The sequence below is a fragment of the Mauremys reevesii genome, linkage group 5, assembly GCF_016161935.1.
Source record: "Mauremys reevesii isolate NIE-2019 linkage group 5, ASM1616193v1, whole genome shotgun sequence".
Classification (NCBI taxonomy): domain Eukaryota; kingdom Metazoa; phylum Chordata; order Testudines; family Geoemydidae; genus Mauremys; species Mauremys reevesii.
This window is the reverse complement of record NC_052627.1, coordinates 45237350-45263148: the sequence shown is the minus strand read 5'-3', so window position 1 is coordinate 45263148 and position 25799 is coordinate 45237350. Positions and strand designations below refer to the sequence as shown.

At 41.2% G+C, this 25799-nt stretch overlaps 1 protein-coding gene across 7 annotated transcripts in view; it reads right to left on the bottom strand.

The window, feature by feature from the left end:
- Positions 1-25799, bottom strand: part of JADE1 (jade family PHD finger 1) — a 97699-nt gene that overhangs the window by 11210 nt on the left and 60690 nt on the right. For 5 of the 7 annotated variants that reach the window (XM_039541456.1, XM_039541454.1, XM_039541453.1 and 2 more), the window contains exons 3-10: positions 23851-23933; positions 23658-23732; positions 20226-20383; positions 13893-14080; positions 8903-9114; positions 6904-7071; positions 5645-5761; positions 1358-1888 (exon numbers count right to left, since the gene is read on the bottom strand). In XM_039541456.1, coding sequence (XP_039397390.1) covers positions 1358-1888; positions 5645-5761; positions 6904-7071; positions 8903-9114; positions 13893-14080; positions 20226-20383; positions 23658-23732; positions 23851-23933 — 1532 coding nt within the window. Of the gene's footprint in view, positions 1-1357; positions 1889-5644; positions 5762-6903; positions 7072-8902; positions 9115-13892; positions 14081-20225; positions 20384-23250; positions 23288-23657; positions 23733-23850; positions 23934-25799 lie in introns of those variants that run through there. The other 2 variants (XM_039541458.1, XM_039541459.1) reach the window with 2 other exon arrangements.

The window sequence follows — 25799 nt, the reverse complement described above, 5'->3', positions numbered from 1 at the left end:
GAGGGGAGGTTGGATGAGGTGGCAGGAGAGCAGTTAGGGGCGAGGGGGTCCGGGAGCAGTCAGGGAGTGGATGGGGGGAGTGGATAGGGCAGGGATTTGGGGGGGCTGTCAGGGAACGAGGGGGTTGGATGGGGCAGGAGTCCTGGGGGGCCGTCAGGGGCAAGAAGCAGGGAGGGGTTGGATGTAGGCGAGGGCTGGGCCATGCCTGCCTGTTTGGGGAGGCACAGCCTCCCCTAACTGGCCCTCCATACAATTTTTGAAACCCAATGTGGCCCTCAGGCCAAAAAGTTTGCCCGCCCCTGCCATATAATCATCGTCCCTTCTGGCCTTAAAAAAAAAAAAAAAAAATCTCTCTCTTTGCCAGTTAATCTAAGAGCAAAGGTTCAGTTTCAGATCCTGTTAAGGCAGATGTACTAAGGATAAAACACCAAGCTGATACCATTCAATTACACTTTTTAACATTCAAAACCCAACCCAATGGCATGCCACTGTCTCCTCAAAATATTATGCACATATTTCTGGTGAAATGCTGACATCACATTGTTCTATTAGGAAAGTAAAAATAAGCCAGCTCCACATCAAAGACACAAGGAAAGACTGTGATTTGGTGTTTTGTTTGTTTGAAAAAATGTGCATCAGCAGCAGGTGTCACCAGAAGAAAGGATCACAAACTAACTACTTGTGATACTGAAAACATATTACCCAGAGGTGGCTGCAATAGAGCCCACAATGTCACCAATACTGACGTTCGGTCCACAAAGCGTACACCTACATAGCAGCTGGGAGCAAGCCTCCCAGCCCAAATAGATAGACTTGTGAGGTAGTGTGCTAAAAAGAGCAGTGTGGATGTTGTGGCACTAGTGGAGACAAGGGCTAGCCACCTGAGCTCAGCCCCAGAAAGTCAGGTGGGCTTGAAAGCCTGAGCTGACACCCAAGCCACAACATCCACGCTGCTATTTTTTAGCATGCTAGATCAAGCTGAGCTAGTGAGAGTCTGTCTACCTGTGCTCTGAGGCTCACTCCCAGCTATAGTGCAGACATGGAATTTTAGGATTAGAAGGGATTGCAAGGGTCATCTAGTCTAACATATCCAAAACTGTTCAGACTGAGACTGGGCACTAATTGCCAGGACCTGTCACCTCTGCAGGCTGACACACACTGTTCAAAAGATAGCTGCAACTTTTTGTGCTCTATACAAATTCAATGCAATCTTCAGAGCCCTGGGTTGGAACAAAATTTGGTTGCCCACGTTCTATGGCAATAACCAAGGGAATATATTATCATTGATTTAGGTTGTGAACTCAGCTAACCAAACACAGCACTTTCTCCTCACAAGCATAAGCTTGCATTGGTTTACCCTTTCCAAATCCTGCCGGAGGTGTGTGAAAAGCTGTAGTCTCCTGAACAAAACATCCTGCTCCCGCTTGGCCAGATTGTCCTCTTCATCTTTCTTTGGGGTGATCAAGGGTTTGTTGAAATTGCCTTTCCTCTTGAGCTTCCAGTACTGGTACAGGAACTCCACCAGCTCTTCGGGCAGCCGCAGGGCCTTGGTCACTTCCAAGACATTGACAAATGTATAGAACTCATCTTCCAGCTGCTGGAGCTTCTGCTTGCGGACACTGACCCTGTGGGCCTCCTCCTGGTTTTGATCAAGGCTGTGGAAGGGCTCTATATGGGCACAAAGGGAGCTGTCCTGCGTCCCATTCTCATTCTCCTGGCTGGTGTTTTCACAGAGGGTTTCGTCATCCAGTTTTTTGGTGGCGCTGTGCTTGGGGCAGTATGACTTGAACTTGACCTCGTCGTTCTCCGCCAGGATGGTCTTCATCTCCAAGCCACGGTCAAATGCGCATGTGACATGAAAAGCTGTTCGGCAGTTTTTCACCGAGCACTGCAGAAAATTTTAAAAAACAAACATGTTTTAAATAAAAAGTCTCACACTATGCACAAAATACCTGCACAGCCATGACTCCTTTGAGATCAATGCTTACACCAGTGCAACTGCGGTACAATACACCACAGTACTGGGTTTTGCATCTAAGCTAAGTACTTTCTCACTATTAGGTTTGCAATTTAATGCTGTCAGTTCAAGCAACAATGTAGTGGTCTAGAAGACATGAGCGATTAACTTCTCCATAGGCTTATCATACTATTCAGTATGAGCAACTCCACAAAAGGAGGTTTATATGGTCACTGGAGCCAGTCACTTAAAGCAATATCATGACAGGCAAAATGATCCCCTTTGGCTGTGCTAGCACTCCAGAGAGGAAAATACCCTGTGGCTCCCAGCCAGTCTGATACTTCAATTAAAATCTCTCACGGCACCTGGAACTGGCCACTTTTGCAAATTAACGAGAAAATGAACAAGTGCTACTTAAAAAGCAAGGGCCGGGTGGGATTTTTTTCTTTTATCATCAATTTAGCATTTGTCATCTCCCAAGCTCTCCCCTATCTCCCACTGAATGCAGCCATCACGGAGCTAAACTGTTTTAAGCACTTGATTTTAACTGTAACTAACTTTCTTTTGCAAAGTGAAAAATAAAAATTTTAAAAATCCCCCCTTGACTTGGACCCTTGTCCCCAACACAGAGAAATAAAAGTGGAAAGCACTGTCACAGACATTAACTATGACAGGACTAAACTATACTTAACCCAAGTGATCTAACCTTAAAGAGAAATACACTGCAGCAGGATATTTATACAGTGCTTTGTAACAAAGCCAAGTATCTGTCTCCTCTGGGTTTTCCTCCTCAGGTTGACTCAGCAGGCAGATGTCAGATAAATGTATACTACAGAGTTTAAACTGCAGAGGTTTCAGATAAATGTTCTTTAATAAAATCAATACTTAGAAGGGATATGAAAAATGGTGAAACCCTCTTTGCCCTTTCGCCTCCTCCAAATAAATGCTTTGTGGACAAACAGAGCAACAGCAGCACAGTTGGATATTAAACAACATAAAAGAAGTGCTTTTTGCAGCAAATTCCATGCTACTATGATTTCTTAATAATTTGCTTGTATCAAAAGTAAAGTTCTGTTGAGTAGAGAGGAAATCTTGTCTCATCTGAAGGAAATCTGAACTGGGAAGAAAATACAGTCTTGCTTTTCCCAGCTTGCAGCAACTGCTTTCTGCCCATCCCTATACACACATCAAGCAGCTTGCTTTTTAAATTAGTGTGAACATCTCATAATATAAAACGTATCTGGAGAAACTGCCTCTTCTCCTTCCACTCATTCAGTTGATTATTACCTTTTTTATTACACACTTCATAAATTGTGTTTTTCCTGCTATCTACAAGTTTCACAGCACAAATTTTAAGTATTTGTAGGCCATGAGAATACTCTCGCATTCATGTTTCTTGTATCACAAAGCCCCCCAATACTCTTTGATGATGTCACAGAAAAATGGAACCAAAAGTATTTCTCCAAATGATTTTGGTAAATGTGTAACTGTCTAAAGTGGCAACTATACAGCATACATATCATCCCATTCTGTTATTTGAGAAGACAGAGGTTTTCAGAGCAAGAACATAAAAAAAACCACACCAAAAAAAAATCTATATTCAGTATGGAACTGCAGAGTTACCTCAAACAAGTACTGCGGGACAAAATAATCTGATCTCTCCATTATGTACAAGTTTCCAAGAGGTAGAGGACAGGACTGTTTTATTTATTAAAATGCAGTGGACAGATAAACTTTCTTTACTTTGTATATTATTTCATACTTTAATTGAAGTGGAAACAGCAAACAAGGCTTCTGACAAACAAATTGAAAGGTTTCACTGGAACGTCTGCTGAATTACTATTTTATAACTTGTCCCAGTATACGCCATCAATGGCTCAACAATAGAGGAACAAGGGAGAGAGTGGGACGATCCAGTGATCTAAACTCAGAACTCTGAGCTTTACTTTTCATTTTCAAAGCACTTTGCTATGTACTTTTCTTTTTATTATTAGATAGCACAACTCTGCCTACAATTAGGTCATCTAGCCTTACTTTCCCCAGCAAAAGCAGGACACCACAAGCTCTAAAATGCATTCAAACACACCTGTGGTCCTTCTCACAGCGATACCAATAGAACTAAGATTCAGATCTAAGCAATATGTACTGTAGATCTCTACATATTCTAAAACTGCTTTCAGAGCTAACACCCTTTAACATAACATCTACATATTGTCTTGGATCCTGAAGGATCCCAAAGTGCTTTATAAATTTCACAAGCTGATGTAATCTATACACAAGGAACCTCTTCACTCACTTCTGAAATGCAGATAACTGTGGGGCAGATCAATCCTGTTTATCATCATACTGCAACACCACAGTACATTTTACAATAAGTGAAGAATCCATATCCCATTGAAATTTTAGAGAGAAATTAATTAGAAAGTATATGACCCATATTGGAATTTTGCCAAAAAATGCGAATTGGTGATAGGAAGCAGGATATTGGTGTTCTTGCTTTAGTGCTGGATACACAGCAAAAGATTAATTCTTTACTGTACATGGAGATAGTTATTTCCTTGAACTCACTGGGCCTGATTCTCCCATTGCCTTGCACCTTGTGCAGTCATTTACACCTGTGCTAAGTGAGAATAAACATCAAAATGTTAGTGTTTGACAGCTACGGTACAGATGTGTAAATGATTCTGTAAGGTGCAAGGCAATGGGAAAATCAGGGCCAGAAGCTTTGATTCTAGAAAATACAAAATATCTACAAAGCCAGCCACCCCCTAAACCTGCCAGATTTGTGGCAGTTCATCACTAGCTGAAGACGGGCCTTGTATTTCCTCTGCTTGTGGCTCATGATTCATTTGCACTTTGTAGCAGATTCTAAGCATGCAAACTGTTCCTTTCCTACATACTCTGGAGCTCAATGGCAGAAATTCTCACTGAACTAAAAAGACCAACAAATGAGAACATCTGATTATTTATCAAATCAAAAAGACTACGGTAGTATAACTCCTTCCTTACCAACAACAGCAGACATGACCAATTCACTTTAATCCCTGGTACACATACAGGCCAAAATGTTTAAAGTTGGGTGGTATCTAAAGTTAAGTGCCTAAATCCATATTTAGTCACCTGATTCACAGCCTTATCATGAAGTGCTGAGCATTCACATTCTAATTGACTTCAGTGTTAGCTGCAAGTGTTCACCATCTCTGAAAATCAAGCTGCTCATCAGAGGGAAGATGTTCAAGAGGAACTGGGAGTCTAACTTCTCTTTGAGCCTTTGACAATCATCTTGAACGTACATGCAAGTAAATTTTAGCACACCATTTTTGGCATCCAAGTTTAAATATTTTGGCCACAGAAAATTACTCACTTTTGCAAACTAACGAGCAAATGAACAAGTGCTATTTAAAAAGCAAGGAGAATGCACCACAAAATGTATTTTGTTCATTTAACAAGTATGGTCATTCAAGTTTCATTATTTATATTTCGGTGTTCTGATAAACACACCTAAGTATATTTTGTAAAAGTTAGGAATCCTTAAACTATAATCTCCCTACATTACCTGCTATTAAAACTGCTGAGATGTGGGAAGAGACCAACATTTTTTTGTGCAAACTATGGGAAGGCAATCAGGGAGATTCTATAGAATGCATATTTACATCTATAACAAACACACTCATGTTAGTTTATTACCTGTATGGATGCCCCAATCTTCTCATTGCAAAGGCTGCACACTAATGCCCATCTACTGCTGGGAATGTGAGAGACCTTGGTTATGGGCTCCATCTTTTCTGGGCTGCCAATACTCACCTAAGCATCAGAATGAAAAACATACAGTGAAAGATAAGCAGAAGGGGTGGGAATCATGAATGTATTTAGGTGCCTAAACCCCAGACTTAGGCACCTAAGTCCCAGCTTTGGCTCCACTGCAATCCACAGAACTGCCACTGAACCATGCAGCACCTAAACTCACTCAGCACTCAAGTTTTTCAGGGTAAGAGTTCCCTGTATTTATGCCTCTGAGCATGCACAGTGCTGCCTTGCTCTAGGCGTCTGCATGCCTATCTCACGCCAAAGCCGCAAAGTGATCCACGAACCAGAGGAAGATAGGCGTTTGCATGTAGGGCCCAATCTAGTAAACATGCTTAGCATACACTCCTCTCATCAGCATCTCCCACTGGCTAGCTTAGGTGTCTCCCCACCTAGCATGTTGGCTTCTGTGGATCCCCATTCATTGTACAGGGAGACTAGGCACCTAAGGTCACGCTCTGTGGATCACAGTGTTGTTCCAGGATTTTCTAGGCACATAAAATCATTGTAATGCTTATGTCCCTTTGTAGGTCCCACCCCAAGCATGAGGAATCTGGTTATTGCTTGGTAACGTGCCAATTTAATATGTTCCAAGTTTTTCAGTTTACAAAGAGAGAAAAAACTAGTTTCAAAACCACTTCTTCCCTGATAAAAATGAAACAGCTTTGATGCAAATCCCATCGATGTAAGTGATTTTAAAGGATTAATATTTTGAATGCCAGAACTCTCAAGAATTACCACTGTTAATCCAAATACTCGCTTCCCCAGGTTCTGAGTTTCCATCTACAAATACAAACCGCGCTTACTTTGTGTTCTCACTAAATTAGCTTTCCCAGCAGTTGTCCTTTTTTTTAGACCTATGAGCCATTTGTATTGTAGTTCACTGAGCTAATGTAATTACCTTTTTCTTATAGATCGTGTATTATCCTGTCAGACTCTATGTCCTCTATGTTTAACTGAAAATGAATGTTTCCCTGTTTTTAGCCTTGATTTTTTTTCTACTCCCTAACAACAAATGCTGCATGGATGTTAAAATCTGATGTCTGTTGCTATAATGAATGTATGTTGTTATGAGCAGATTTGTCATTTGCCAAGGTTGCTCTGAATCTGAATATAGGTACATCAGTTGGCGCAACACCTACCTCTGGAATCCAGAGTGCACAGCTAACATGGACCCACTTCGTCCCACTACGAGTTGGCTTCATAGCTCCACCTTTCTTGGGACACAATAAACACTTTGGCTGAACACCAAGCGCACAGGTCCGGCATAGCCAACTGCCTTCTGGCACCTTTAAAATTCCATAACATGCCTGTACTCGTGTTTATAAAGGAGGGGAAGAAAAAGGAAACAACAACACCATGTTCCTGTTAGTATTAACTGATTTACATTTAGCCTTTTGCTAACCTCAAAGCCCTTTATGGGACTGCATGCTATATAATAATATTAGCTTACGTTTATATAGCCAATTTTGTTCTGAAGGATCGCAAGGTACTTTTACAAATGTAGCAACTCTATATACACATTATACACAGATACTTTTCCCACCACTGAAAGGGAGCCACCTCCAGCTGTTTAACAATGCAAACAACACTACACAACAGTTTAGGACAGGAAGTGGAGAATATATTAACCAACTTAAACAGAAAGGGAAATTTCGATAGCTGTGTGAGTGGTTAGATATCTGAGCTGGACGTTGGCCAGGACACTGGAGCTATAAAGTCCCATGAGATCTTTAAAGACCACAAGTGATAGGACAATAGTTTTGCATCTCACTTGAAAAATGAGATGATGACATGAAAGATGTCCCCAAGGCATAGTTCAATTCTTACTCACTGGGTAAAGTGACATCTATTGAATGATTAACATCATGTCCTATAGTAGACTGGTAGTGTCTATGGAGACCTGCAACCAAACTATTTCCAGTTCTGACCCTTTCTAGCTTGTAAGATTTGATGTGATCACAGTTCAAGACAGAATGGCTACAGATTTATCAATGTGCCAATTTTAAACTCTTAGACCATAGTGCCACGCTCAAAGATACATTTCCCCACCATACATGCAAATACATTTATGTAACTTTAGCCCGAGGAGCAAGAAAAATAAATGTTCCTTGCTTATCAAACAACACAGCTGCCCCACTGCTTAATGACAAAGCAAACATTTTAAGGGATGGAGAGAAAGAAGACCCACAGCAAGGTCTCTTTCACAATGGAGCAGTCAAGGAAGCAGATGTGTTACAAACATATCTGTTCCTTCTTCCATGCAAAGAAAGGCTTGTTTAATTTCCACAGAAAGACAAGTTGTGCTGTCTTGTCCCCAGAATAATCTAGTTGTTCGGGCACTCCTCTAGCATGTGAGAGATGCAGGTTCAAATCCCTGGTCTGCTTCATTCAGAGTCACCCCAACATGGAACAAAACCAACTGCTAATAAGAAGCCTGATGACAAATTAAGTTTAAACTACTATATAAATCCTCCCTGGTTTCCTACTGGTTGGATGGAGGTCATCATTTTTCAGACTTCCTCTTCCCTTCAGTCAAATTTATTGGTACTGCAAATATATTGCCAAAGAAGAAGACTTCGGTGCACCACATGGCTTGTGTGTGGAAAGTGAGGGACCAAACCAAAAAATTGCAGACATATCTGTAGAACAAAACCAACTGGGCCAAATTCATTGGGAATGCAGATGGTAGTGTTAGTGTAAACTAGTGCAATGGACAAACTTAGGGCATGATTATAGCAACAAAAGCAACCAGCTAGAGGGTACAAGATGCTGTTAGATAAAGCAACACCACCCCCATTTTAATCTTATATCTTCTTACATCCTACAATTGGTTGCTTTTCCTGCTACACTCCCCCCTTTTGCCCTCTCAGCATGTAATGTAGTAAATGTACACATTTACTAATGTATAACCTACATTTACATCACTTGTGAGTTTGTCCCATGGGTCAATTTCACTACTGGTGTAACTCAGTTAAAATCAATGAGTTACACTAGAGAGGAATCTGGCCTGTTATGTTTAAACCTGTCTTTAACAGTAATAGTTCTGAGATATTTCTGTAACCACCCATCACCTGCCTTTAGCACCAGCACGTAAGCTGCCCAAAAGGTCACTCCCACCTCTACATCTGGATGCTATACCTGGTGTACACAGATATTGCATTTGTCACAGAACACCATTTCGTTGCCATCCTCCCCATCTGGGGACTGGCAAACATCGCAGACAACGTCCTCATCATACTCGATCCCCAGCCCTTCTTCAGTCTCAATAGCATGGTTCATACTGTCATAGCATCGCTGTTCAAATTCCTCCATGACTCTCTCCATCGTGTACTCATCCAGTTCAGGCATTCCTGGGAAATTAATCCAACACAACAGATTGTTTTTAAAATGGTAACAACATCTGGAGCCCCAGTTCCTTCCAGCAATGTATCAAAGGCTGAGCTTTTCCTCCCAGGTTCAACCATAAGCTGCAAATGGCACAACATGCCAGCCCACCTCCAGTGTAGAGGATTCATTTATGGCTGTAGGTTTGCCATGGCAAACATTAGAGGGCAAGTGTAGAGTAGTTATGGCAAAAATGTCAAAAGCCCTAGATCTGTGTTGAAATAATGGACATTTACTCATTTCAATCAGTATTTGAAATCCTCAAAGTTTTCACAAGCAAGTCCCACCTCTCTGGGTTGTCACTGTTGATCTCACTCTCCTTCCTTCTCACACAACACTATCTACAGTTGCTTGTTTCAACTTTGTGACCTCAATCATTTTAGGAAAATGACTCTTTAGAGAGTGATTCTAGGATCAAAGCACTCCCCAACTGAGCAACAAACTGTCCATCAAAATGATGATAATACAATCCAATGCAAAATCTATCAGGTACATTTTGATATGTTACAATCAGCAACCCAGATAAGGCAATTGTTTATTTGATGTAGTGCATTTTTCACAGCACTTGGTACAATCAGGTCCTGATCTTGGCTAGGATCTATTGTAGTACCTAGAAATAAATAATTATTCAAATATATGGGGAACCCAATTGTACTAGATACAATATCTAATTGTGGGACTTGTCCATTTTAATCACAGTGCTTGGAGGGTAGGGATAGGATACAGAGGGACCTAGACAAATTAGATGATTGGGTCAAAAGAAATCTGATGAGGTTCAACAAGGACAAGTGCAGAGTCCTGCACTTAGGACGGAAGAATCCCATGCACTGCTACAGACTAGGGACCGAATGGCTAGGCAGCAGTTCTGCAGAAAAGGACCTTATGGTTACAGTGGACGAGAAGCTGGATATGAGTTGACAGTGTGCCCTTGTTGCCAAGAAGGCTAACGGCATTTTGGGCTGTATAAGTAGGAGCATTGGCAGCAGATCGAGGGACATGATCATTCCCCTCTATTTGGCATTGGTGAGGCCTCATCTGGAATACTGTGTCCAGTTTTGGGCCCTACACTACAAGAAGGGTGTGGAAAAATTGGAAAGAGTCCAGCGGAGGACAACAAAAATGATTAGGGGGCTGGAGCACATGACTTATGAGGAGAGGCTGAGGGACCTGGGATTGTTTAGTCTGCAGAAGAGAAGAATGGGGGGGGATTTGATAGCTGCTTTCAACTACCTGAAAGGGGGTTCCAAAGAGGATGGATCTAGATTGTTCTCAGTGGTACCAGATGACAGAACAAGGAGTAATGGTCTCAAGTTGCAGTGGGGGAGGTTTAGGTTAGATGTAAGGAAAAGCTTTTCACTAGGAGGGTGGTGAAGCACTGGAATGGGTTACCTAGGGAGGTGGTGGAATCTCCTTCTTTGGAGGTTTTTAAGGTCAGGCTTGACAAAGCCCTGGCTGGGATGATTTAGTTGGGGATTGGTCCTGTGGTTGGACTAGATGACCTCCTGAGGTCCCTTCCAACCCTGATATTCTATGATTCTATGATTACACCCAGACACCACCACAGTGATCATCACCTAAAACAAAGTAGTAATAGTAGTAGTAATAAAACTGGACCCATAATGTTAAATGTTCATTACGGACCTGAAAAAACCTGCAATAAACTCAGCAAGAAAGGTACCAAATGAAGTCCAGCTTTCTAGCTGGATACAGCTACCTGACAAAGTATCCCATTTCTCAACTTTTAATGGCCCTACAAGAACCAGTAAAGCTTCAGAACTGGTGTTGCAGCGAGCCCTATACAACCCCTTTCACACAGTCACCTGTATGTCTGAAAAAGAAGTATTACTTCAAAGCAAGCTGTCTCCTCCACCAAGGCCAGTTTACCGCCGGCACTTCCAAGCTGAGAGCCTTATGGAAGTTTGCAAAAGGGTACAGGCTTTGAAAAACAAAGATCCTGTGGTTTTAATCATGCTCCCAATAATTACTGTTTACTATGACATACTGAAGATAGAAAACTCTTGACGTGTGTATTATAAGGGCAAATCCTCTCCTTCGCTCTCAGAGCAACTAATTCACATGGGTTCTGAGGAATTCCACAGGAAGATGGAGAAGGAATCCCTTGCTGCCCCAAATCACAGAACTGGAGAAGAAACATTCTAATGGGTCTGCCAACTTAAAGGTACCTCCTTCATCATGGGGAAATGGTCTGGAGAATCTGCAGAGTAGTGAATACTCTGCTTTGCTCCAGCCCAGCCCTCACCCTTTTGGCCCCACCACTACAGGGCAACTGAACAAGCAGCATACAAAATTCTGTCCTCCTGTAGTACTTCCACAGTGGAAGAGAGAGCAGAATTTGTCCCTAATGGCAGAGAAGTGTGATTCTGGAAAGCGGGTGATGATGGATTGAAAGCTGATAAGTTAGTACAGCAGGTAGTTTGAAGGAGTTTACAACAGCACTAAATCCCAATGCAGTAGCCTCTAACACCTTATAGATTTAGTTATCTGGAATTTGCCTCACAGTTGGACTTCACTGTAATTTAATGGCTATAATTTAGAAATGATAATGAGAGTTTTTATAAAAAAGTTTTATATTTTTATATCTGGGCTTTTGGAAAAATAATACACATTTTAAATATTAAAAAGACCACTGCAGAGTGTGTCAGATCAACCTCTGGAATTCACTGCCACAGGAGATCAGGCAAATGCTACAGCTGGAGATTAATAAGTAATTACTCATTTTAATTACCATTAATAATATCTTTTGCTATACAAAACTTTTATAAGAGTAATTCAAATGTCATGTTTCAGGCCTTGCATGCACTGCTTGCTGGGGCCAAGAAGGAATTTCTTTCCCACTTTTTACAGAATAACTACATGTGTAAATGATTATAGCAAACAAACTACTGTGCACTGGCATATCAGTCACAAAAATCTACCGTAAGAGCATGTTAAGCTAGTAAAACCTGTCAAATCATGGCTATCCCTAGACTATATTGCTGTAGCTCACAGGAGACAACCTGAATTTCACCATAAATTTCAGCATAAATCAACTCCACTAAAGTTACAATGGTATAAGCAAGAGCTGAATCTGTCCCAGAATGTTTAAAGAAATCAGGAGAAGCTGGGAATAATGGGGCGCCAGGCTTCTAAAGACACAGTTCTCCCAACATAGGGAATTATTTTCTCCTATCATCTGACATGGTCTCCCACAAGTGGGAACTTTCACTTTACTCTATTCTGAACTTTCTTCTCCCCTGCCCTCTGATCAGTTTGTACAATGGAATGAGCCTGCAAAGGATGACTCTATGGTCACTGTATCTGCCGCTGGCTGCAGGGTAAACCCCATGCCTCCTTCCTCCTTCCCTACAGAGACACCCTATATCACTTTCATGTACATCTGTCCTGTAATTGATGCTGTGCTAGCCTTCCCTCTGGTTCCCTTCAGGATCAACTGCTCCCTTCTCTCCAGGAAGAGAAGGGGAAAGAGAGAGCAGAAGAGAATGAATATCTCAGACTGTCTGCTCACATTTAGTGCTTGTTTAAATAAAGCTGAATATTTTAAAAGCAGTCAGAAGTGTAACCTAAGGCTGACATCATGTAATCCACCTTGTGTATGTAAATAGGCCTGACCTGAGATCTGGGTAAAAAAGCCTGAACATGAGACCAGGTCAGAGTTGGTAGTTTTGTTTGTTCTGTGTGGGGTTTCTTCAGGATATTTTTTTTTTCCAAGTTTATAACCAGCTGACCCTGGCTTGCCAGGTCCTGTAACTGTTTAGTCAATGGTAACCCCATAAAACAGTAACCATAACCCAAATGAGGGAATTGCCACAGCGTAAAACTCAATAGTATTATCTGTGCTCACCAAAATATCCAAAACCCTTCTAGCTGGCACAATATATTCTCACATATCTAGACATTATGGTCAAAATTCTGCGTTGACTTATATCCTGTGTAATCCTAGTAAAATCCATGGTGTGCTCCCACTTTTGGAGCACACATCATAATAAAGAAGTGGTTTGTTCTCTTCCCCCACATGCAACCTCTTCTTGGGGAACCCTCAGCCTCACCAGGACAAATCCCTTTTCCTGTTTGAAAAGCAGGGACACAGTAACAGAGTTTGGGACATTTTCAAAAGGAATCACTGAGACAATTCTTTGCTGTCTCACTCCCCAAACAGTCTGGCTCCTGTTTTTAAACCTCCCAAACACTTCCGTCTACTACACTGCTTCCGTCCAAACAGAAAAAAATAACTAGCTATAGAGGGGTTGAGAGTTTTCTCATTCCATTTAAGGAAAGGGGTGCATGGAAAAGCAAGCAAGCAAAAAAGGATGGATGGACAGATAGTCAGATGACTTAAATTGTCTATTTTGATATTATCTCCAAGGAAGTAAACAATGGCAAAAAAAGATTATTTGCGGGAATTCTTGTGGGTGGAGAGGAAGGGGGCAAATTCTGCTCTGGTGTAAACAAGCGCAACTCTATTGACATTAATGGAGCTATGCCTAGGGCTGATATTCTCCACAGAGCTAGCCCATAGTAGCAATGCCGCCCTTCACTGAGGGCTTCTGGGGATAAGAGTTTAAAGGCTAGTGTTTTTTTAAAATAAGATCACAAATAAACTACATCCTAATTTACATGATTTACACCCCCTCTCTTCCTTTCCAGTTTTCTCACCCACAAACCCTGCACAGAACTGCCAGCCTACTTCAGCAGCACGCATAAGTTTACCAGAGGCTTTTCTCACCCATCTCTTTCAATTCTTCATTGGCCAGTTCTAACCATGCTGCATCCACGTCATTGAGGTCATAGCGACACACACTGTCCGCCAAGGTTCGAATGTCAACGTATCCCAGCTCAGGAGGCTCAGAACCTGAAGAAAGGATGTACTTCCTGGGTCTTGTAAATGTGACTGCTTTTGTCTCAGACACAACCCTGAAGAAATAATAAATACAGATGTTACTTATACCAGGTTTTAAATCCCTTAGCACAGACTGGGAAGTGCTTAATCCTGCTGTGTGATTAGTGCCTGGGGGTTAAATTGCACTTCCTTTTTCTATGCAACTAAAAATCCCCAGCAATCTTGTAGCATCAAAGTCCCGCAGCGCTGCAGGAAGTAAGGATGGGTACATAAAACAGAGAAGGAGTCATTCAGATATCATTTTAAAGTGACCGGCAATACTACATAAAATAATTCACATTTTTTAAATCCCAGTTCATTAAAAGACTTACAGGTGGATTTAAGAGAAGAGAGATTACAAATCATCTCCAGCAAGAGGACGTGGTACTTGCTACTTTTAAATGGAATTGTTACTGACATGCTTTAAAGCCACATAGGCCATACTCTGTTAACGTGATGATAGGTACTATGTGCATGGGAATTAAATTTAAAATAATAGCTATAAACCAACTTACTGAACACTACTCAATTAAATTCTATAGGATGGTTTAAAAATTCCATACACAGGCTAACATTCTCTATTAAATTCTATTGTTTTTACAGTAATTTGTATAGATAGCTGTAATTTTCATTTCTGTGACGTCCTAAATACCTTTCCACAAGGAAATAATCATGACAATTCATAAAATTGTTTATAATCAGTCCCTCCATCACTTACCTGCTCAGATTTAAGTCCAGGCTCTCAGGGATTTGCATTCCCCCCTGCAAAATCACTAAAACTGGACTGAGCCAGACTTTAGAACAAAATCCATCCACTGTTTTTAAATTCAGCTGCAGCTCTAGTATGTCCTAATATGGTTTGGTGGGGTCACCATAGTGGCAAGCCAGACCTAATTAAAGCATATTTTGGTTGCAACCATGTTCAAACTGTGCATAAGCACAGTTGTTAAAAGTTAATTGTAAGGAATTTGGAAACAGAGCAAAACACTTAAAACAGTGTAACTTGCTCTACACTTGAGTTGCCTGGATTTCTGTGACTATGCAAATCCAGTAACTCAGAAAGAATGCATATGCAGTGCACAGGGGCAGAGGTGTATTCCAGTGCATAGGCTGGAATAGCAGCCATGGAGCAGCTGCGCTGCTAACACCTTGCCTTCAGGTAGCAGGTTCCATATGCCCCATCCACATCAATGTTCTCTGGAAGTTCACAAAGGAGGTTCCACAGTCTCTCCTTTATTATTTAACTCTAAGCATTCTGAGATTTGATTTGTATGAAAGATGCTACAGAAAATAAAACTTATATCTGGATCAAGTTCAGGCAATGCACCCAACCTCCAGCTGGGTCCCCAGATCACGGCAGCCTCACCAGTGCTAGTGTGAGGGTTACTGCAGCCATGCTCCAGTGCCTCCTGGTGTGGAGAATGAGCTACTTCATGAGAGAGCTCCATGGGGGAAGTAGCATGTCCTTCACTCTACTGTGGCCTAGCTGGCACATAGTGCATGTTCTCTCCTGTTCAACAAGAACCCTTGATCCACTATCCCTATATTTGTACACATCCAGTTCTGGACACATTTATCTAGTCCAGCCTCCATCATGGTACCAGACCAGTCCTGGTACATCATAGGAATCTGAAGCAGAATGCATGAAAAAGCCATACACTGAATCTTGGGCTTTTCAGCAGGGGAGGTATCAGTCAGTATATGAATAGCCCCTGATATCTTGAGCCAGTCCTGTCTGTACTATACTGAATAATACTGTACTGCAATATTATATACTACATCTCACAGGGAAACTGTTTTAGCCTAACCACTGCTCTCCAAATCTTCTACACACTAAATCCCCTACTGTGGGGAAATTATAGCTATCTAGGCAGCGTCCTGCTCATGCTGCCCAAAATAGTGCCATGCTTGGATAACATGGCGATGGCACAGCACAAGAACCAGAACTGAATGAACAGACTAGAACAGGTAGTTTGGCTTTCAACAGGTCATTCTCATCGGACCTGCAAAAGGCCATTTTTTTATCTTCATGATGTAAAGTAGTAAAATAATAATTACTGTGTACACAAAAACATTTAATTGAGTCATCAGTATGAGCACGTGCTAGCAGTGAGTTACCACATGGACATATTGCTATAACCCTGGTTCTTCCTCACCCCATCCCATCCCTACTGTTTGTTACCCTAATTGGTTGCATCAGTGCAGTGACTCTGTCTCTTGGTTTCCTCCTACAAAGCACCTTGCTCACTTCTGAGCACGGTAATAACAAGAATAATTTCTCTGTGAAATGTATTTCCTCCTACTCTACATCAACTGCCAGTGAACTGGAGTTCACTTTACAGTCATGCTTCCCTCTTCCTAAAATTATGCCCAAGATCATTACAGCATTTTGGTATTAACTATGGGATGGATTAATGAGCAATAATGACCATTTTGCTCCCTTCCTCTAACCCCAACCAACCCTAGTCTGTCCCCTACACATGTGAAGAGCAGCAGGAAGAGGGGGAAAAAAGATGCTTCCACAATCCTCATGAGGAGCAGGGGTGGAGAGAATCAAACGACTCCACTCCTTCCTGTAAGAGGAAGAGGTGAGAGAAGGTAGGCAGAGAAGAGGGCTCTTTACATGGTGTTAGTATTTTCCACCTCTTGTGAGGTTATACAGTATTTTGATCTGAAAAATATGAAAACAGGGCATAGCAACACACAGCAGGGAAATCAAATTCTGTAGCAAAACATCACCATCCCCACAGAAAGGGAAAGATGGGCAGAGGGGCTGGTACAGTGAAACAGTGGATTTTTTAACTGCCCCGTATCCCCTTTCTCCTAGAAGTCCAGCTGTGCTTTAAGCAGTAACTGCTTATAAAAACTAAAGAGGGAGTTATCCGCTATTTCTTATTTAGTTTTTATAACAGAAAGTGAGCTGGACCACAACTTGCTACTGAAAGGGAAGCCGGGCTCCTGGGAAGTAAGAAGAGTGAGAAACAACTCAAAGAGTCAGAAGAGCGGCAACTCAGATCAATGGCCCAGTATCCTGTCTCCAATGGTGGCCAGCATCAGATGTTAGTATAAAAACCCAGTATAGACAATTATGCACTAACCTACCCAGGGGGAAAGTTTCTTCCTGACTCAGGCAGTTAGTGGTTAGTTCATGTCCTGAAACATAAGGGTTTATGACCCTTCTAAAAATTGTATCCTATCTAAAGTAACTGTGGATATTCTTGTTGTTCATATAAATATCTAACGGTAAGTTTGCCAATTCTTTTACTATCAACTACTTTGCACAGTGGAAGGATACATTACATAAGCCCTCACAAAACTATTTATTTATTTATTTTTACAGTAAGCAGCCAGGCTCTAACTGCAATAAGCCCTTCATTAGTAAGCTACTGGTGCATTTTTTACATGGTTACAGACACTTGGCCTACAGCCTCATAGCACACCCAAGGCATGACTAACAGACTGCTAATGCACACTCCAATGTGGGTTATTACAATAGGCTAATGAAAGTGACCCGAGTAACTATAGGCCTGTTAGTTTGACATCTGTAGTATGCAAGGTCTTGGAAAAAATTTTGAAGGAGAAAGTAGTTAAGGACATTGAGGTCAATGGTAATTGGGACAAAATACAACATGGTTTTACAAAAGGTAGATCGTGCCAAACCAACCTGATCTCCTTCTTTGAGAAGGTAACAGATTTTTTAGACAAAGGAAACGCAGTGGATCTAATTTACCTTGATTTCAGTAAGGCATTTGATACGGTTCCACATGGGGAATTATTAGTTAAATTGGAAAAGATGGGGATCAATATGAAAATTGAAAGGTGGATAAGGAACTGGTTAAAGGGGAGACTACAATGGGTTGTACTGAAAGGTGAACTGTCAGGCTGAAAGGGGGTTACTAGTGGAGTTCCTCAGGGATCAGTTTTGGGACCAATCTTATTTAATCTTTTTATTACTGACCTTGGCACAAAAAGTGGGAATGTGCTAATAAAGTTTGTGGATGACACAAAGCTGGGAGGTATTGCTAACACAGAGAAGGACCAGGATATCCTACAGGAAGATCTGGATGACCTTGTAAACTGGAGTAATAGTAATAGTATGAAATTTAATAGTGAAAAGTGCAAGGTTATGCATTTAGGGATTAATAGCAAGAATTTTAGTTATAAATTGGGGACACATCAGCTGGAAGTAACGGAGGAGGAGAAGGACCTCGGAGTATTGGTTGATCACAGGATGACTATGAGCCGCCAAGGTGATATGGCCGTTAAAAAAGCTAATGCAGTTTTAGGATGCATCAGGCGAGGTATTTCCAGCAAAGATAAGGAGGTGTTAGTATCGTTATACAAGGCACTGGTGAGACCTCATCTGGAATACTGTGTGCAGTTCTGGTCTCCCATGTTTAAGAAGGATTAATTCAAACTGGAACAGGTTCAGAGACGGGCTACTAGGATGATCCGAAGAATGGAAAACCTGTTTTATTAAAGGAGACTCAAAGAGCTTGGCTTGTTTAGCCTAACCAAAAGAAGGTTGAGGGGGGATATGATTGCTCTTTATAAATATATCAGAGGGATAAATATTAGGGAGGGAGAGGAATTATTTAAGCTTAGTACCAATGTGGACACAAGAACAAATGGATATAAACTGGACACTAGGAAGTTTAGACTTGAAATTAGACGAAGGTTTCTAACCATTAGAGGAGTGAAGTTCTGGAACAGCCTTCCAAGGGGAGTAGTGGGGGCAAAAGACATATTTGGCTTTAAGACTAAGCTTGATAAGTTTATGGAGGGGATGGTATGATGGGATAGCCTAATTTTGGCAATTAATTTGGCAATTGATCTTTGATTATCAGCAGGTAAGTATGCCCAGTGGTCTGTGATGGGATGATAGATGGGGTGGGATCTGAGTTACTACAGAGAATTCTTTCCTGGGTGCTGGCTGGTGAGTCTTGCCCACATGCTCAGGGTTTAACCGATCGCCATATTTGGGGTCAGGAAGGAATTTTCCTCCAGGGCAGATTGGCAGAGGCTCTGGAGGTTTTTCGCCTTCCTCTGCAGCATGGGGCACGGGTCACTTGCTGGAGGATTCTCTGCAGCTTGAGGTCTTCAAACCACAATTTGAGGACTTCAATAACTCAGACATAGGTTAGGGGTTTGTTATTGAAGTGGATGGGTGAGATTCTGTGGCCTGCATTGTGCAGGAGGTCAGACTAGATGATCATAATGGTCCCTTCTGACCTTAAAGTTTATGAGTCTATGAACAGGTTTGCATAGCTTGCTACTCCAGAAGGCACATGTATCAACTCTGACTACTAAATAAATGTATATACATACATAGTCCATGACCAAAACTTCTGCAATTTTGAGTTTGGTTCAGAATGTATTCTCCTTAAAAAAAACAATGATCTGTGACAGTTCTTGCTTTTTCCCACCCCATATTATCTTCTCACAGAATTCAGCCAATTAAGCTATTGAACAGTGAAAGCTCTTCTGGGTAAGGATCATCTTTTTGTTGTGAGTGTGTACCAAGCCTAGCAAAATGGCTCCCGTTCCATGACTGGGGCCTGTAGGCACTGCCACAATACAAACAACAACAAGAACAGTTACATGCATTAATGAATCGTTATAACTGAGTACAATGAAGTTACCTTACAAAATAAAGATGTTTGCAACAGGTCCCTGCCCCAAGGAGCATACAGTCTCATTTGAAACAAGACACAACATGCCAGTGTAACAAAGAGAGGGAAGATTACGGTAATTACAGTAACAAATGTGAGCGCTCACATTTATGTAGCTTAACCTGACGGCTCCGAATAATTTGAGAGTTTTTTAATCTAGCTGCAGTGTTGTACTGCAAGGTAATTTAAGTTACAAGTAAACAGAAAAAGGTTAGAAAACTTCATAAAACCAAAATTAAAACCAGCAGTTTTCTCCAAGGTCTGTAATTTAAATTTGGCTCCTACATTCATATTCAGCTACCTAAAAAGAAGTGGCAAGATTTTCAATAATGCTGAGCACCTGCAATGCCCACTGATTTCAATAGGAGGCAAAGGATTTGTTCACAACCTCTGAAAATCAGGCCACTTCTAACTAGATGCTTAAATATTAATTTAGAGCCTAGGCATCCAGATGTATAACTGATGGCCTACGCGTATATATGTTTGTTTATATTTCTCCAAACTATACCTGGCTACTGGTTCAGGGATGGCCCCCGGGCTAACTGGCACCTGAACTCCCTTTTCCCACTCCTGCCTCCAGGGGTCTGCCAGCACATAGTACTCATCAGGGTTCAGTTGGTAGGAGTCGGGTAGCTTCATGGCAGTGATCAAGTCTGTTCTGAACACCTGCAAAGAAACCAAGCAAGAGAAAGAACAGAGACACTGACATTTGATATTTACACTCTATGATTCACAGCTCCAGGGTAACCATGGAGCAGTGCATAACAAGGTCACTATACCAACACAAAAGCCTATTACAGGACAGCCATTTAACTTCACATCAGGGGCAGAGAGAAGGGGACACAGATATAATGGACATAAGGCTGACAGCTCTATGACTCCTAATGTTCACACTGTGAAAGAGGCATAAGCCTGAGTGGTGCCCCATGTCTGTAACTCCCTCTAAATTTAATGAGAATTGCAGGTGCTCAAGCTTCTCACGATCACGCACCAAAACTGTAGCATTACCTATCAATAACAATGGACCCAATCCGGTTCCATGTGAGCACTGTACCAACACTCCCACTGACTTAAACAGGACCAGGACTGAGCCCTGTGCTTTTCAAATTACGAGATCCCTGACTAATCCAAAAGAATTCTAAAAATCCTCTGTGGTAGAAAACAAAGTATGACTGTAATGTGACCAACTGCAATAGCAAATTCTAAGCAAGGCAGCTTGTCTTGATTTTTTTTTTTAAATTACCTTAAAGATCAACTAAAACAAGCTTCAGACTAGATCTCTTGGGGCATCTCCACATTCAGCACTAGAGTTCGCTCATTTACCATCTGCACTATAATGCATACAATTCCATTTTGCCTTTTTAAGGCATCAGCCTCTAAAACCTGCAGGATGTCTGGCGAGTTTGGGGTTATCAGCCATAAACAAGCAGGGATGCAGTCTTTAACAAGCCATAGGAGGAAATAAACATGGATTCACCCTTGTGAGGAGTATGCTGTGCTGCTGCTGTGGCAGCTCCATTCTGCCTGCTTTGCCACTGCCTCTCAGTGAAGCAGAAACTGAAGGGTGATATCACAGCATGAGAATAGCAAGACAGCACCTGCCTACACATCTTCCAGCGCTCCCTGCCCCTTTTGCCCCCAACCAAAACTGCTACGTAACAGTAATAACTAATAATTCACCCTTTTCATCTCAATAGCGCTTTACATACATTAACTAATTAATGCCACATGCAAAGGAACGGATGTGCAACAGGTTTTAAAGCAAACAAGCAATGAAAACAAGAATGTAAGATTGTAAACCAAGCCCTTTGCCAAACAAAACAAGGGAATTAGCTCATCCAGCACCAGCCAGGAAAACCACAAGAAAAGTTCATATGCAAACTCATCAGTTTATGGCAGGTATAGTCAGCAAGGCACATATCCAGCTTCATACTGTATAGTTATGAAGTTTCAGGCAGATTTTCAGGAAGGCAAGACACTGTTCCTAGATTCTCCAAACATTGCTAATGATGCAAATTTATTTCACACTTGCTACTCTTGTGCTGAATCCCTAATCCAACTTCCATATTGGCTGTTTTGTGTCAGTATCTGACAACAGTTGTGTCTGGCTGTGGATAAAGCACAAATTTGTAAGTTATGTGCGTCCACTGTGGTTACACAAATCATAAGGCTGCCTTCCCTGGGGATAGTGGCTTCTTTCATATGCCATTAAAACACTTCAAATTACAGTAAGTCATCTATGATTTTTTTACATGTTTTAGAGAACCGATCATTAGTCTGATCATTAGGGAAAAAAATCTCTACAGTGAAATACAGTATAAAAAGCCTGGCCACATGATACACCCAAATGTTTTTTTCCCCACTCTCTCATTCTCTCTGTTATGCCCTGGATTTCAAATTGGGGAACATCCAAGTGTTACTTATTTTTATTTTTCAAAACTGTTTACACCCAGTGATGACATTTTTTTAATTTCAGGTGCACGTCTTCATTTTTGTAAGAATAAATCCCACTACAATTAACTATTAATTTGTAAGTTTCTCAAGAAAAGGATGAATATAGGTAATGTAATACAATAAAATGTTTTTTAAAAAATCTAAACCATCAGTCCTGTGAGGTTGCAATCAAGAAATGAAACAGAATCCACAAAACAAACTCACTCTCCCAGTAAACTAGCAGAGCCAGCCATAGGGTTTTGTACTTCTAGTGATTTGAGTAAAAACAAGATATGAAAATTTTTCAGTCTGATAGTTTGTGGCTAGTTATTTGGATATCACACAAGAAGTTGTTAATGGAATACTTGACCATCAAGAAAATCCTTTCCAAGACTCTCTGCCTTGTGTCACTGTCCTTGCTGCTCTGCTAATTTATGATGCAATCAATGTGCCTGGAGCCAAAAGAAGTTTACAAAATCATTATCTCTGAAGAACTGGCACATAGCACTTCAGAGATAGAGAGAGGGTGAAATCCTGGCCTTGCTGAAGTCAATGGGAGTTCTGCCACTGACTTCAAATGAGGCAAGGATTTCACCCTGGGAGTTTAGTGAGTGTCACTTATCTGCTGGCACACTGGAATCAGCATAGCATGCTGTCGCAGACAGAGACAATACAAGAAATAAGAACAAACAGGAGCTTGGGGGAAGCAAAAGAAAGACCTCTCAGACTGGGAAGAAAGGCAAAGGGAGGGAAAAATAGAATACTGGAAGAGCCACAGGTTAGTATGTGTGCGTGAGGGGAGAAAGAAACAGCACAAAAATAGGACTGGGCCAAGAAAGACAAGATCAGGGTTTGAAAAGTTATCTCTGGTCATTTACTTGATGGTCAAGTGGCTCTCTTGTTGTGTTTTTAATACACTGAACAGCGTACATAATTCCCCCATGAAAAATTGATTATCCCTGGGGAGAAGGAAGTACACTGTCATCATGAAATCTAGCTAAATATGCCTCTCCCCCAACATCAACCACTGAAGTATTTAAAGTACTTTGACACAGTGAAAATGACTTAACCCAAGAAATTTCATCTTCTGAAGCAAATACCTTGTTTTCAGCCACAATGCAGTCTGAGGTCTAATGATTGTCTCAGACCAGTTCAGGCAAGGGCATCTGCAAACTTTTATGCAGTGGGTCATATGCATTTGGTGCCTACAAATGACCCACCCAAAAAGTTCAAATTGATTTAAATTTCCTTCCTTGATTTGAATTCCTCAAAGCACTGCATATGAAGCTTAAGAGAGGCAGATGTCTGGTTTGACAAGTCTGTTAACAAATAAAAACTATTAATTAAGGCCAAATAAAGACTATGAAACGATTAAAAATAAACTTTTACTGTTCACCATAAATCAAGAACAAATAACCCAAACCACTAAAAGAAAGAAAGAAAGAGAGTTTCAGAGCTATGTTGGGCTGGTACCAAACTAGCCCAATATTCATGGCTAAAAACTAACTTGGTGCTGGCAGTGACTGTGGTAGCAGCTGAACTCCCTGATCTCCTGGCCAGAGGAAAGGTTGCTGGGTGCCAGCTGAGATGGAGCAGAAAAGGAAAGAAAATATGATTAGGAAGAAATCTATTCTTTAACAAGGCATGTGTGTGTTTTACTAGACAGAGGTAGCAAAATGCAAGTACAATACCAGAAATACCTCAGAAGGTTTTCGGTCTTCATGTCTGGAGCATGAATTCCTCCGGTGTCGAGATCTGGAATGCTGGGACCAGGTGGACAAGCCTACGGTATAAAAATGATCAACTGAAAAGAGTGCTTTCATCAGTCAGAAAAGGACTTTGCTCACACTGTTCACACAAGTAAGACAGTTGACTTCAGTGATACTACTTGAGTAAGTAGAGCAAGATTCAGCCTTTTATCACACACCTCAAAAAGACTGTTTCATAATGAACAAGCAGGGGAAAACTGCTGGCTCAATCTAGCACTTCTGTGATCACTTCCATGTATTTTTTTTTTTATCCCGACAGCTATATTTATTGGCTTCACAAAAATGACACTTTTATAAGCATCATATTAGAAAATCTATGGCACAACAGTTCTTTATTTGAACAATACTGATCCAAACACAAATCACTTCCTTAGGATTAAAAACTAGCTGGGAAGTCTGTGGATAGCCTGAGATGAAAACTTGAAAGCTAATGTACTGATGTCCCAGCACATCCATGCGTGTGAAATCTGTCCCCACGATTTCTCTTAGGATGGAGTTCTTTTCAAGGTGAAACAGAAAGCCATTCCACACCCAGGAACCATAAGACTATATGATGTCTGTCTGTCTTCTGGCATGAGGCGATTACTGAGCAGCGTCATGGGGTTTTTATATGTAGAATTCTTCAATCAATATACTCAGGACCAACTATTTCCCCTGGTCCCAGCATTCTTCAATACAGAGTGGATGCCTTTATCTGCTTTTAGGAAGATTATTCTATCTGAAGTCAGGGAGAGGGGGGAGAATGTATCCCACTAGAAATGCTATGACACCACAGGACCAGCACAAAACCTGTGACCAAAACCTGTGACCAAAACCTGCTTATGGTGAGCCAGTGCTGATCAATTTAACTTAATCAAATGACACTTTACTGGCATGACAAGGTACACAAATGTTACTCAAGTCAAACTATATGACAATGGTGAAAGGAAGAGACAATAGATTAGCATGATAGTGGTTAACAAAGGAAGAGGGAGGACTGGAAAATGAAACACAGACATTGACAGAGAGGATGTAATGGGGAGATCAGAGTGTCCACATAACCAGAAACAGCACTGCAAAGATTCCACAGCTCTGAGCCTTAACCATTAACAAACAAACAAAGCGGGGTTGGCACAATGGCCTTAAGGTTAATACTCAGTTCTTTGCTGTCTCAGCCAGTAAGTGCTAGGAGCAATGTGTAGGCTTCAACTGCAGCCCATGAGAGCAGTATTGCCTCACATCACTCAACAGAAACCTGCAGTAGTATGCAAGTAATATGGCAATGAACGCAGAATAAGAAGAGGTCTTCAATCCTCCCTCTACTGGGAACACAAAAAATTATTTTCAATGTAAACTGACTTCACAAGACTGTCACTCGAAAGAGATAATACATAGTTGCTGGACAGAAGCATCCACTAAGCTATAATTTTACAACAACATTTGGCCTTCCACAGTCTTCAGGTAGTAACACATTTATAAGTCTGGTTTAAAAAATGCTCTGTTAACAGAGTGGTAAACAATGGATGGTACATGGAAAGTTCACAGTGGCACAAGTTAAGTCAATGTGTGCAGCAACTGGATAGAAATCATATCCTTTAGGATAATCCCATCAGAAAATAGTGATATAAAGGGACACATTAAATGTAAAAGCTAATAATGTTGGGGTCTGCATCTCTTTATATGCTCTCACTTGGGAGCACGGGCACTGCTTTGCACAGACACTGAACTGCAAACGCTGCTATTTATAATTTCCGGTCAAGAAAGAACAAGTGCATACACTCATACAGTGGAGCACCCACAAAGACATATACTTGAAGTTGTTGCAGGTACTTCACATGACCCTGAGTCCTCCTTGCCCTTGTTGTTTAGTTTTGTCTTATAATCACATTTTGATACAGTAA